The 12671-nt window shown below is 40.2% G+C and overlaps 1 protein-coding gene across 1 annotated transcript; it reads right to left on the reverse strand.

Moving 5' to 3' along the window:
* Positions 1-3460: 3460 nt before the first annotated feature.
* Positions 3461-10037, reverse strand: LOC102826493 (microsomal glutathione S-transferase 3-like). The gene is made up of 2 exons (XM_006862493.1): positions 10008-10037; positions 3461-4024 (listed from the first exon to the last, which is right to left on the reverse strand). Exons 1-2 carry the CDS (start codon positions 10035-10037, stop codon positions 3461-3463), a joined length of 594 nt encoding a protein of 197 aa, XP_006862555.1.
* Between the last annotated feature and the right edge of the window lie 2634 nt (positions 10038-12671).

Here is a 12671-nt window from a genome sequence, read left to right on the forward strand (position 1 = left end):
ATAGCGACCCTGTACAGGGTTTCCGAGGGTGTAAATCTTTACGGGAGTAGAAAGCCTCATCTTTCTCCCGCGGAGCGGCTGATAGTTTCGAACCGCTGACCTTAAGGTTCGCAGCCCGATTCGTAACCACTACGCTACCAGAGATATAGTTACTCTAAATACCAACAGAGAGGGAAGGAGTCTTCACATCAAGTATCAATGCTATCCCCTCTGTACCCAGGGTAGATAGGGATTGGCACCTTAGACACTGGGTACCTAAAATGAGGGGACAATAAAGGCATGAAGTGACTGGCTTACAAGGTTTCAAGAGGAAGTTTAGTTTAAAAGTATGGGGGCGGAAAGAAAAAGTCCCCACTTAATAGATTTCATCTTGTCTAGATGGGTCTGGTGAAAAGAGATGGGGATAAGATTCGTATGATTCAATAGTGAATAATTGTTATCATGACTAATTGCAACTGTCACAATTGTAAAGGTAGAAGTTTTATAATAAAAATAGGGGAGTGGTTAATCTTACAGTCCAGAAACAGAGGACCCTAGGACTATCAAGGGAGAAGAGCATAAGTAGAATGCAGGACTTTATCCAGGGAAGCAGGGAAACCACAGACGGAGGCCGAGATGGGGACATGGAGAGGGAGAGCGGCTGAGGACTGTAGATTCATGGGAAGAGAGGAACTAAGAGCTGGTGACCAGGAGGCAGACATACAGAATGTGCCCTTTGGAGATGTAAATTATTATATATGCCTGAGTGTTGTTTTTTGTTGTTGTTGTTTTCTTAAAAAGCTAAAGTGGATAATGAAAAATACTGTTAACTGGTGGTACATGGAGAGGATTATAATCATTGTAATGAAACAAGGTGTGTGATCTGTTGAATGTAAAACTGATGATCTGCCCTGTAAATTTTCACTCAATCCACAATAAAAACCTAAAAAAAAATGTAATCTGAAACAATTTGGTGAACTTGACCTACACAGATCTATGCGGTAGCTCAAAAGAAGGAACAAATCTTTACAGCCAGGATTATCCCCACCCCCTCAATACACAGGGTAGACAGAAATAGGCAACTTGGACATTGGCTACACAAAATGGGGGAGCTACCAAGGCAAGAAATGACTGGCTTACAAGCTTTCAAGAGGCAGCTATATCCAGAGGGCACAGAGGAGGGTAGAATCTCCACTGAGTAGTATCCAATCTGTTTGGGTGGGGGTGATGAAAGGAGATGGGGATAGCACTCTTGTGGCACAATAGTGAATAATTGCTATCAGGACTGACTGTGAGGGTTGGATATGTAAAGGTGAATGTTTCGTAGCAAAAGGAGGGGAGTGATTGACTTTGCAGTCCAGGAGCAAAGGTCCCCAGGACCATCAAGGGAGAAGAGCGGAGTGCGGGACCCTACCCAGAGAAACAGTGACACCAGAGATGGAGGCAGAGAAAATGATGTAGAAAGACGGAGCAGCTGGAGACTCTAGGCCTAGAGAGGGAGAGGGGCTGTGTGCTGATGACCAGGGGGCAGGCTTGTAGGGTATACCCTTTGGTTGGTTGATGATGCATGGAAGGGATTGTAACCATGGCAATGAAATGATATACGATAGGATGAATGTAAAGCTAATGTTCTCGCATGTAAACTATCACATAATTCACAATAAAACATTTTTTTTAAAGCAACACACTAATATTAGACAGTCAAAATATTTTTGTGAAAAGTCCTCGATTTTCTATACTTCTTCTATACTAGTGAAATTGCTCATATTGTTGTTGTTATGTGCCCTGGAGTCGTTTCCGACTCATAGTGACCCTACATAGGGTTTCCGAGGCTGTAAATCTTTATGGGAGCAGAAAGCCTCATCTTTCTCCCACGGAACAGCTGGTAGATTCGAACTGCTGACCCTAAGATTAGCAGCCCGATTCTTAACCATTACGCTACCAGAGCTCCTTGAAATTGCTCATAAACACTCTAATCTGATTTTCTCATCAGATGCCTAAGAGCCCCATTAGTCATCTGGCCAAAGTTGCCCTTCTTCAGTGGCAGAAAATAACATCTGTCTGAAAATGCGTCCTCTCCCTTATGCAGAGTAGTACAATGGAAAAAGCTGAGATTTTGGAGTCAAATTTGGGTGAAAATTCTCTCTCTAATCCTTATGTGGCTTCTTAGTGTGACTCTATGGGTTAAAGCACTGGACTGCAAAGTCAATTTGAACCGCAAGGTCAGCAGTTCAAGCTCACCAGTCACTCCTTGGAAACCCTATACAGGGTTGCTGTGGGTTGGAATCTACTCAACAGCACTTAACAGCAACTAACAATCCTTTATGTTGTTAATTTGAGTCACATCTGACTCATAATGACACTTGCATAATGTATCCAAGGAGCTGCTGATAGTTAGCAGTCCAGTGTTGGTCCTACAGCACCGCACCTGGGCTCCAGCCTTAGAGTCTACTTTAAACGTGTGACTGAAAAATTGATTTTTTTTTTTAATGTAAATTTCATTACCTTAAACTTAACTACATTTAGCTAACATCTATTGTCCAGATCATGTAGGTCTAGATACTATACTTCCATTAATAATAGTTAAAGGCCACATTAGTTTTTGGAGCAGATATCTCACCTGTAACTTGCATTGATCTCTAAGTCTCTCACATTTGTTGCTAAGAACTTCTTGCTCCATTTTTATCTATGCAGTTAGATCCACATAGCCTTATAAAGAGAGTTACATTCATTCATAAATGTCATCTTAAATTTAGTCTACTTCTCTAATCTATAGAAATTTTTTAAACTCCTAATATTCTAAATATTTGTATCAAATGATAAGATAATCTTATATTATGTTCTTAAGTGCCATCAAATTGGTTCTGAGTCATAGAGACCCTACATAGGGTTTCCAAGACTATAAATCTTTGCAGGAGTAGAAAGCCTCATCTTTCTCCTGAGAAGTAGCTGGTGGGCTCAAACCATCAAACTTCTGGTTAGCAGTCCTATGCTTATTCTACAGAACCACCATGTTCCAATATCCTAACTACAACTATAAATTTGAATCCAAATTTCTTACCATTATGGCATAATTTTGAACATATTATCACAATTAAGACTTTTTTCTCAACTCCAAATATTAAGAATGCACCCAGCAGCGTGAGGAGTACTCAGTACTTGAGTCTTTTCTCTCATCTAGTAGGGACAATTATTTTAGATTGGGACTCAAAAAAAAAAAAGCGAAAAGAAGGTTTAGGTATGAGGCTGATGTCAGATAGGTTTTATTACTTTTAGAAAAAAGTATAACTGGAAATTAAGGTAAGTCATTCAAAACGAATGAGTTTTACATCCCTATAATTCTGGTGTGGCGCTGTGGGATAATGCACTGGACCACAAGGTCAGGGGTTCAAATTCACCAAACGCTCCTTGGAAACCCTATATAGGGTCACTGTGAGTCAGAACCAACTCAACGGCACTTAACAATAACAACAACAATTCTTTAATGGCAGCATTTGGATCCATCACCCAAACCAGTTTTAACCTCCCTGAGTTGCTGGGAAGCAGAGCACACAGTTGTACCCATAAAGCCAATGAGGACATCGGACCCCAGGGCTCCTTGATTCAGCTTGTTGGGTTCTCCTGTGTAACAGCCATAAGCATAAAAAACTCGTCCAACAATCCAAGCCAAGCCTAAGCCAGAAACTGTACACGGGTGGTAAATACCTCCAACAGCTAGAAAAAATAAGAAAGGAGGATACAGTTCCAATGTGTTCTGGTGGCCTCGCTGAATGCATTTGAAGAGCTGCCCGTTTTCTGGGTCCGTGCTATATGTGATAGGATACTCCACCATGTGGGCCTTGGCAACATTGATGGCTAGATGAGCTAACATTGCTAAGTTATTATCAGCACCAGTTAGAACCATGAACCCGTACGCCTTTGAGAGGACAGTCTCTCTTGGCTCTGGATCAGCTTTTCTCAGCTGGTGCAAGATCCTTGAAGACCGCAGAGGTGCCACGTCAGGATAGATGTATTCTTGACAACGCTTACACGGCCTAGCACTAAACTACTTCATTATCTTAAGAAAACTATTTAAAAACTGGACTTTGTGAAAAAGAGCTTATAAAACCAATAATGTCACAGTAACAAACAAATAAAAACCCAAGGACATAACCACAAAAACCAAAGGGCTAAAGAAAAGGGAAGAAGAAAATACCAGTATTGCAACAATTAAAACAATGTAGTAGTGGCATGGTACTGAAGATGAAAGAAAAGAATGATTGATACATTTGGAACAGGCCCTTGTGTACATAGGAATTATTGTTGGTTGGTTGTTAAATGCCTTTGAGTCGGTTTTGACTCACAGTGACCTTGTATAGGGTTTCCAAGGAGCAGCTAATGAATTTGAACTGCCAATCTTGCAGTTCAGACCAACCTCGCAGTCCAATGCACCACTCAGCACCACACTAGGACTCCATGTAGGAGTTTTTGTTGTTGTTAAGTGCCATGGAGTCTGTTCCAACCCATAGTGACGCTCTATAGGGTTTCCAAGGAGCAGCTGGTGAGCTTGAACCGCCGACCTTGCAGTTCAAACAGCTTTAGCAGTCTGGTGCATTAACCCACATGTAGGAATTAGTACTTAATAAAAATGCATTAAAGATCAGAAGGATATACAGATTATTCAATAAATTGTTTGAGAGCAGTTAACTAATCTTCTGGGAAATATGAACATGAGATTTAGTATCTTAAAAAAATATGACAAGAAACTATACCTCCCACAACACTCTCAGCTTCACTACTGGGTTCGATGATCCATTTCAATGGCCATGCAGAACTCAGAGACAATCCTCACAGTTAGGTGATTTATTAGAGAAGTTAACAGGTTACAGTATAGATTCAGAAAAGGCTCAGGGCACAATTGTTTCAGTCAGCTGCTGAAACATGTCCACGGTACCCACCACTTCATCATAAGCCTCAGTCTGAAGGCATTAGACTCTAGCTCCCCACGGAAACCTAGCAAACCCAGCTTCCCTACTAAAGTACCTGGAGGCACCCACTCTACAAGCAAGCTACCCAAAGTCACTCAGCTGTGCTTGTCCCATGGGCTGGGAAGCCTACTACTCTGTTCTTGGTTCTGTGCTGCTGAGCACCTCTGCCACTCCTCAGTGTCACAGCTTTCTGTCACTGGGTTGAGGAGGTCCAAAGCCCATGGATCTCAAGGTCCAAAGGATGTGTTCCACTCCTGGCTCTTTCTTCTTGATGATAATGAGATTCTTCCCCCTGCCACCTCAGTTTCTAAGATGGTTCATTTTATTACTCAGCTAGAGTTTAAAGTTTTAAAATTATAATTAACTCTGCAATAACATCCACAGATGAATCATGTCACCCTAACTGTATCTTCTCCCACATTGTTTTACCTAGACTCAACAAAGCAGAAACATAGTAGAAGAGATATTAGATAATTCATTATGCCACAGTGTCTAATGGGAATGAATGCCTTCATGAACTGCAATAGGAAAAAATCCAACTAACAGTTGGTTAAATAAATAAGGGATTTACGTGACTCACCCAACAACTTAGAAACCAGCTAAAGTTTAAATTGGGGTCATTGGGATATGTATTCTGATTTAGGGTTATTGGTGGTGGTGGTGGTTGTGTGCCACCAAATCAGTTCTGAATCATAGCAACCCTATATAGGATTTCCGAGGCTGTAAATCTTTACAGGACCAGAAAATCTCATCTTTCTCCTGTGGACCCGCTGGTAGATTTGAACTGCTTACTTTGTGGTTAGCAGTCCAGCTCATCATCCATTATGCTACCAGCGCTCCTTATTTGGGGTGAAAAGTTTTTTTGTTTTTTTTAACATAACTCTGACCAGTAACTGGGGTTCTGGGGATAGGCAATTCAGAACCTGGATTGTTTGTCTTTCCACTCCACCATATTTACAATACTGGCTTTTGTCCTCATGCTTGTCATCTCAAGATGACAAGACAACTATTCAGGCAAGAAGAAAGGAGATAAGCAAAGAGAGAAAATGGGTATGACAGTCACACATTCATCAAATCCTAACAGGGGTGGTATCTGTAACGGGTTATTTTTATCTTTGGCTTTTTTGTACTCTAAATTCTTTGCAGTGGTTGTGCAAAGGACTTAAAATCAGAAATAAATTATAAGTGATTTCTTTCTGCAAAAAGATTAATCAAGTAAATCAGTAGACCTTTATTGCTTTGTGGCTATGAATCATCTTAAACATTATTTTTAGTATAGACCACTAATCTATTTTTAAGCATCTTCTTGTAGAAAATGAATTCTACAGAAAACTTTTTTTTTTAACATTCAGAAGGCCTAAAAACATGAAAATTGTGGATTGCCTTAACAATAATGCTGAACCGCTATGAGTTTTGTTTTATGTATCTAGATAAGCTGTGTATTTCCAAGCATCTAATTGAAACTTTTAAAAATCATTCCCAGCTTTTACTGAAGAAGATGTGAGTGGACAGAGATAATAATCAATAATGAACTTTTCAATATTTATCTCTAAATATTGCTCCAATATTCTGTTCTCCTTTCTGCTCTCATAAAGATTTACAGCCTCGGAAATGTAACACAGGGTTGCTGAGTCAGAAACAACGCCACCGCACATAACCACCACTATTGTGTTCCAGCCCTAGAATCTTTCCCTTTTTACCACATAGAAGATTGCAATTTTCAAGAATCTAATACTATTGTTGCTGTTGTTGTTAAGTGCCATCGAGTTGTTCTGACTCATAACAACCCTGTATAGGGTTTCCAAGGAGCAAACGGTAGGTTTGAACCACCGACCTTGCAGTCCAGCGCATTATCCTGCAGTACCACACCAAGTTGCTGGGTGTGGAAAAGGGCAGAGATGTTTGTGCATGAATTAGAAAGAAATTGTCACTGTTCTCTAAACTAAAATGCCTCCCATAATTAGCATATATGAAATACTGAGGATTTTAATCAGGTTAATTACCTCATAATGTGCAGACTAATCATACTAATGGTGGTGGTAGTGGAAAAGCAATTAACTGAAGCACAAAAGATGCATACATTGCTAAATTTGGGGAGGCAGAGTTTTCTTCATTCCCGGTCTTCAGAGAAAAGTACTGAGGACAGCCATTTTCCACATGCCATTTCCCAATGAGTATGTGATTATTAAACCACTCTGAATATCCTCCAAATTCCTCAGAATTATTACAGTAACAGGCATCCAACTAGTCTGCACTCCATCCCTTAATCAAAGTCTTTCCTTATCAACAGAAAAAGGTTGAGATTTGTCTCTTATTTTTGTTTCCTTTTCTTCTCAATACAGTTTGTTCTGTGGGATTATATGCTATTTGTAAAAAAGACAATTTGCTACATTAACCAAAGCCGTTTCTTTACCACTGTAATGTTAGTTTAAACTCTAGCTCTCTGCTTAGGTTTATTATTCTTAACAAGTCATGTAACTTCTCTAGGGGTCAGTTTCCTTTCCTGTAAAATAGATGCCAATCTGAAGATCGTGCCTCCTTGGTACCTTGACATAATAAGCACTCAGTATATTTTACCTATGGTTTATGTTATGCTAAGGAGTTCTGGTGGACTTCTGGTGCGGTGCTGTAGGTTAATGCATCAAACTGCAAAGTTATTTGAACCACAAGGTCAGCAGTTCAGGCTCACCAGCTGCTCCTCGGAAACCCTACACAGGGTCACTATGGGTAGGAACCGACTCGATGGCACTTAACAACAACAACAAGGAGTTCTGGTGGCACAGTAGTTATGTATTCAGCTGCTAACTCGAATGTCAGCAGTTTGTACCCACCAATCACTCCAAAGAAGAAAGATGTGGAAAAGAGCAGAGATGTCTGTGTATGAATTAGAAAATCTTCACTGTTCTCTAAACTAAAATGTCTCCCATAATTAACATATACAAAATACTGTTATTTGAATCAGGCTAATTACTCATAAAGGAGCTCTGGTAGCGTAGTGGTTACGAATCGGGCTGTGGACCTCAAGGCCAGCAGTTCGAAACTACCAGCTGCTCTGTGGGAGAAAGATGAGGCGTTCTGCTCCCGTAAAGATTTACAGCCTTGGAAACCGACTCCACAGCACATAACAACAACAGCAACAACTACCTCATAATATGGATAAAGATTTACAGCCCTGAAATCCCTATTGGGTGATTCTACTCTGCCCAATAGGGTCCCTGTTAGCTGGAACTGACTCAAAGGCAATGGGTTTGGTTTTCAGTTTATATGTGATGTGATATGATAGGATTCGATGGAATGGGAAGGGATGGGATGCATAGAATGGAATGGCTTATGTTATCAAAATCCTATCAGTTTTTCAACACTTCTAAATTCTTGTCCCTGGATGGTGCAAATGGTTAATACCTAGAAAGTAAATGAAAGATTGACTGAATCTACCCAATGGCACCTTGAAAAAAAGGCTTGACAAATTACTTTCAAAATATCAGTCCCTGAAAAACCTATGGAGCACATTTCTACTCTGACATGCACGGAGTCACAATGAGTTGGCATCAATTCAACAGAAACTGGTCAATGTTGTACAGCTTTCCCAATGAAGCTATCCTATAAAGTAGTAACATAATCTACTCCTGCTGATTACTGTAAATCATGCTACCTGTATTATTCACTTGAGAATTTAATTACAGTCTGTTTTATAAGTCACTTTACCTTTCCCATGTTCTCCCAGGAAGAGAATTTGCTCCTAGGCAATCTGGTGTCCTGTCCTGCTCCTGACCAGGAAAAACGTGTTTCACAATGCAATACTTCATGATGCTAGAATAATTCTTGTGCGTCAGACTGCAAAGTCATTTGAACTGCAAGATTGGTGGCTCAAGCTCACCAGCTGCTCCTTGAAAACCCTATTCAGGGTCACTATGGGACGGAATCGACTCCACAGCACTTAACAACAATAACAATACTGTGTAGAGTCCTGGGGGCATTGTGGGTTATGCTTTGGGCTGTTAACCACAGGATTGGAGGTTCAAATCCACCAATCACTCCACAGGAAAACATGAGGGTTTCTACTGCCATAAAGATTTACAGCTTCAAAAATCCTCTCTATACAGGGACTCTCTGAATAGGAACCAACTCAACGGCACACAACAAAACATACTGTGAATAAATGGACGAGCCCCATCCAATTTGCTTATCCATTAAGAATATTTTCCCTCAGGTTCAGTCCTTGATTTTCTTGCCTATAAATTCACCTCTCCAGAAAGCTTGGCCTCTTTTCTTTAAGTCAGCCTCCTTGATTTGGTTTTGTCACTATCTACTGCTAATATTTCTTTACATTGAGGTGCAACCCCAAAAGAAGGCTGTCATATTTGATCCTCATCAGTTAGTATTTTAAGTCCTCTCCCATTTCAGAAGTAAGGCTGTATTATCTACATGTTGCAGGTTGTTAATTAGTCTTCCTGCAATCCTGATGCCACATTCTTTTTCAATAATCCAGCTTCTCGGATTACTTGCCCAGTGTTCAGATTGAATAAGTATAGTGAAAGAATGCAATGGTGGTGATCACTTTTCCTGACTTTAGACCATTCAGTGTCCCATTGTTTGTTTGAACAACTGCCTCTTGGTTTATGTATAGGTTCCTCACCAGCACAGTTAAGTATTTCAATATTCAATATTCTGATGCTGACAGTGTTTCACTGCTATTCATGTATTTTCAGTAACTAAATGTTCATAGGTAGTTTGTCTCTCCTTTTTCCTAGTCTGACTTAATCTGGAAGCTCATCTGAAATCTGTCCACCATGGATGCACCCTGCTGAGATACCAATGACATAGCTTCCAACATCACAGCAACACACCAGCCACCACAATATGATAAATTAACAGCGAGTGGTAGACATCTGTTATACCACCTTCTAACTACTCTAGCTAATGTTATAACACAGTTATAACAAAGTATTTGCAATAATTGTTAACTTCTGTTTATTTTTGTTCCTGAACTCAGAGTTCATCACCTGTTCTTTTGGGAATCATTTAGAATCTTTCTGATTAAAGCACAGCAAAGTTTATTACCTGTAACAAGTTAGGACACAGGGAGATCATCCTCAAAGCAGTCTTCCTGAACAAATGATTCAGAGAGATTTTTAACTTTCAGGGAAACGGGGCATGCGTTATTCAAGAGGTTAGGACTTGACCAGGAAGTCACTGTCAAACCCATGTTTATAAAACGGCTCCCAGTGCCTGGATTTCTGGGATGATCCAGGGTCAGTCAGAGGACAAGGTGGTTCTTACAGCATACAGTCTCTAATCAAGCAGAACTGCCTCTGGAGTGTGGTTTGAAGAGTATTTGTAACAAGATTAAGAGAGAAAACAGGGCAGGGTCTTACCTTATAAGTTAGCTGTTTTTATGGTAAATTTGGAATGTCAAAGAGTCTGTTTTCAAGGAGAAACACTAAGGATCTCTACTGTAAGGAACAGGCTTGCTTTAGTGAACCTCTGTTTTTTCTTCTTCTTTATGTATAGTTTTCTTATATGGTTTAGCTCAAGGTTCCCTTAGGTCTAATGGAGAAAGAAAGTCTTCAACCAAGCTGACTTCACATTATGAATTTGTGAAATCAAGAATATTGTTGTTGTTATTCAGTGCCATTGAGTCAGTTCTGACATGTAGCCACCCTGTATAGGGTTTTGAGGGCACAGTTGGTGGGTATGAACTGCCAGTCTTGTGATTAAGAGTCCAGTGTTTATTCTACAGTGCCACCCCAGTATTCCACTAATTATAATTCCTTTCCTGTACAGATTGCCTGGAGTTTCTCATTGTATTTTTTCATCATGCAATGCATTTTTTAATCATCATATTTTTTTAAGGTTCACTAGATTAGAACTTCTAGAAATCTCTATTATTCCAAAGACCTATCTGCTAGTCATCTGCTTTACTGCTGCAATCCAGTCAGTTTCTCAGATTTACTTCATATTCGTCATACTAAAATTTTCACAGATGCAACCCTGGATCTTAGTCTTCTTCCCTGTTCATCTCCATCCTCATTGTGCTGTAGTCTAGTCCTGGGATGGTGCTGTGGGTTAATGAGTCAGACTGTAAAGTCATTTGAACTTCAAGGTCAGTGGTTCAAGCTCACCAGCTGCTCCTTGGAAACCCTATACAGGGTTGCTATGGGTGGGAATTGACTCGACGGCACTTAACAAGTCTTATTTAATTTACTGATGAATTATAGTTTACCTGAGTATAATTGAAAATCATTTTCACTCAAACTTCTGAAGGCACTATCATTGCTATATCCTTAGCAACTATTAGAATAATACCTGACATATTTTGGACAGTTAATATATATTTTACGATTTTTTTTTTAATTCTCTTCTGTTTCCTGATGTGAGAAACATTGTCTATACTGACAAATGCTCAAGTAATCCAATCTGTACTCATTTTAACGAGAGTGAGGTTTTCTTTATTTGATTTTGCAAAATCGGGCACCTAGCCCCATAGACACAGGCAGACAAGCCACACAGCCATTTGACAAAAGTTTTATTAACCTAACTCTGAAAAATCCCCTCCTCCATTTCCCCTTTACCTGGTACTTTGGAGTTTAAAATCTTTCCCAAACATCACTTACTAGTCCATACAGGGAGCATTCTCATTTAAAGTTAGTTTCACTCCCTCCCCTTGAACTTCCCCTACTTCCTTGATGGGTGTATTCTTATTTTAAAAGAGTCTAGTTGGTCAAACTAATTTATTCCTCTTCTCAGAGTTCCCTTTTGTCATGCTAACCTGCTACCCCCAAGATATCCTTGATTCTGAAGCTAGATTACACCAACAGCTATTTCTCACAATGATATATCTGTTTTTGCTTTTGTTGATTTTGCTCACTTTCATTGCAGAAAGTTTTGGGATTTGTTTGTTTGTTCAAATATATACTTGTACAAAAAAGAATTTAACTTTACCCAAAGGAGCTCTGGTAGCAAAGTGGTTATGAATCCGGTTGTTAATCTCATGTTAGCAGTTCTAAACTACCAGCTGTTCCATGGGAGAAAGATGAGGCTTTCTGCTCCCATAAAGATTTACAGCCTCAGAGAACAAACAAGACGGCAGATTGGGTGGACGTGTAGCAAAGAGCTCCGCCAACAACAACACAGAATACCCAACCAAGCAGGCTCAGAGAATGGTCCCAGAACTCTGAACCACATATAAAAGAATATTTAGAAGGTTGGAAGGCTTACAGGTGGGAGAATTTTTGGCAGAAGCAAGAAATCTATTGCTTTCTAGTCCGGGATGCTCGGCTGGTCCAGGAGCTGCCATCTTGGGTAAGACCAAGCTGGGGAAGGATCAGAGTGGCCACAGACACCTGGAAGAACTGCAGAGATAAAAGTGTGGACATTCTTTTGGTTCATTGGTCCCTTGCTGTCTGCACACCTCCATTCTGGTGATTATAGGGGTGTCTGAGCTAGTGGGCACCCCAGCCCCACCCTCGGAGGGTTATACTACGCATGCACACAGATCTCCTCAAAATTTAAAGAGACTGTTTCCAATTAAAACCAAACGGCCACAGCCAGCCCGGAACTGTTTCCAACTAGAACAAAGGCCTGAACCGGGATTGTGGAGCGAGACAAGAAGACAAAAGAGGAAATAGGATGAAAATTAAATCCTAAGTTATGTCAAAATGAGCAACAGTGGTATCTTGAAATTTCTCAGGAAGAAGAGTGAAAAGGGAAGCCCATTTCCTGATC

The sequence above is a fragment of the Chrysochloris asiatica genome, unplaced genomic scaffold (assembly GCF_000296735.1).
Source record: "Chrysochloris asiatica unplaced genomic scaffold, ChrAsi1.0 scaffold00048, whole genome shotgun sequence".
NCBI lineage: Eukaryota > Metazoa > Chordata > Mammalia > Afrosoricida > Chrysochloridae > Chrysochloris > Chrysochloris asiatica.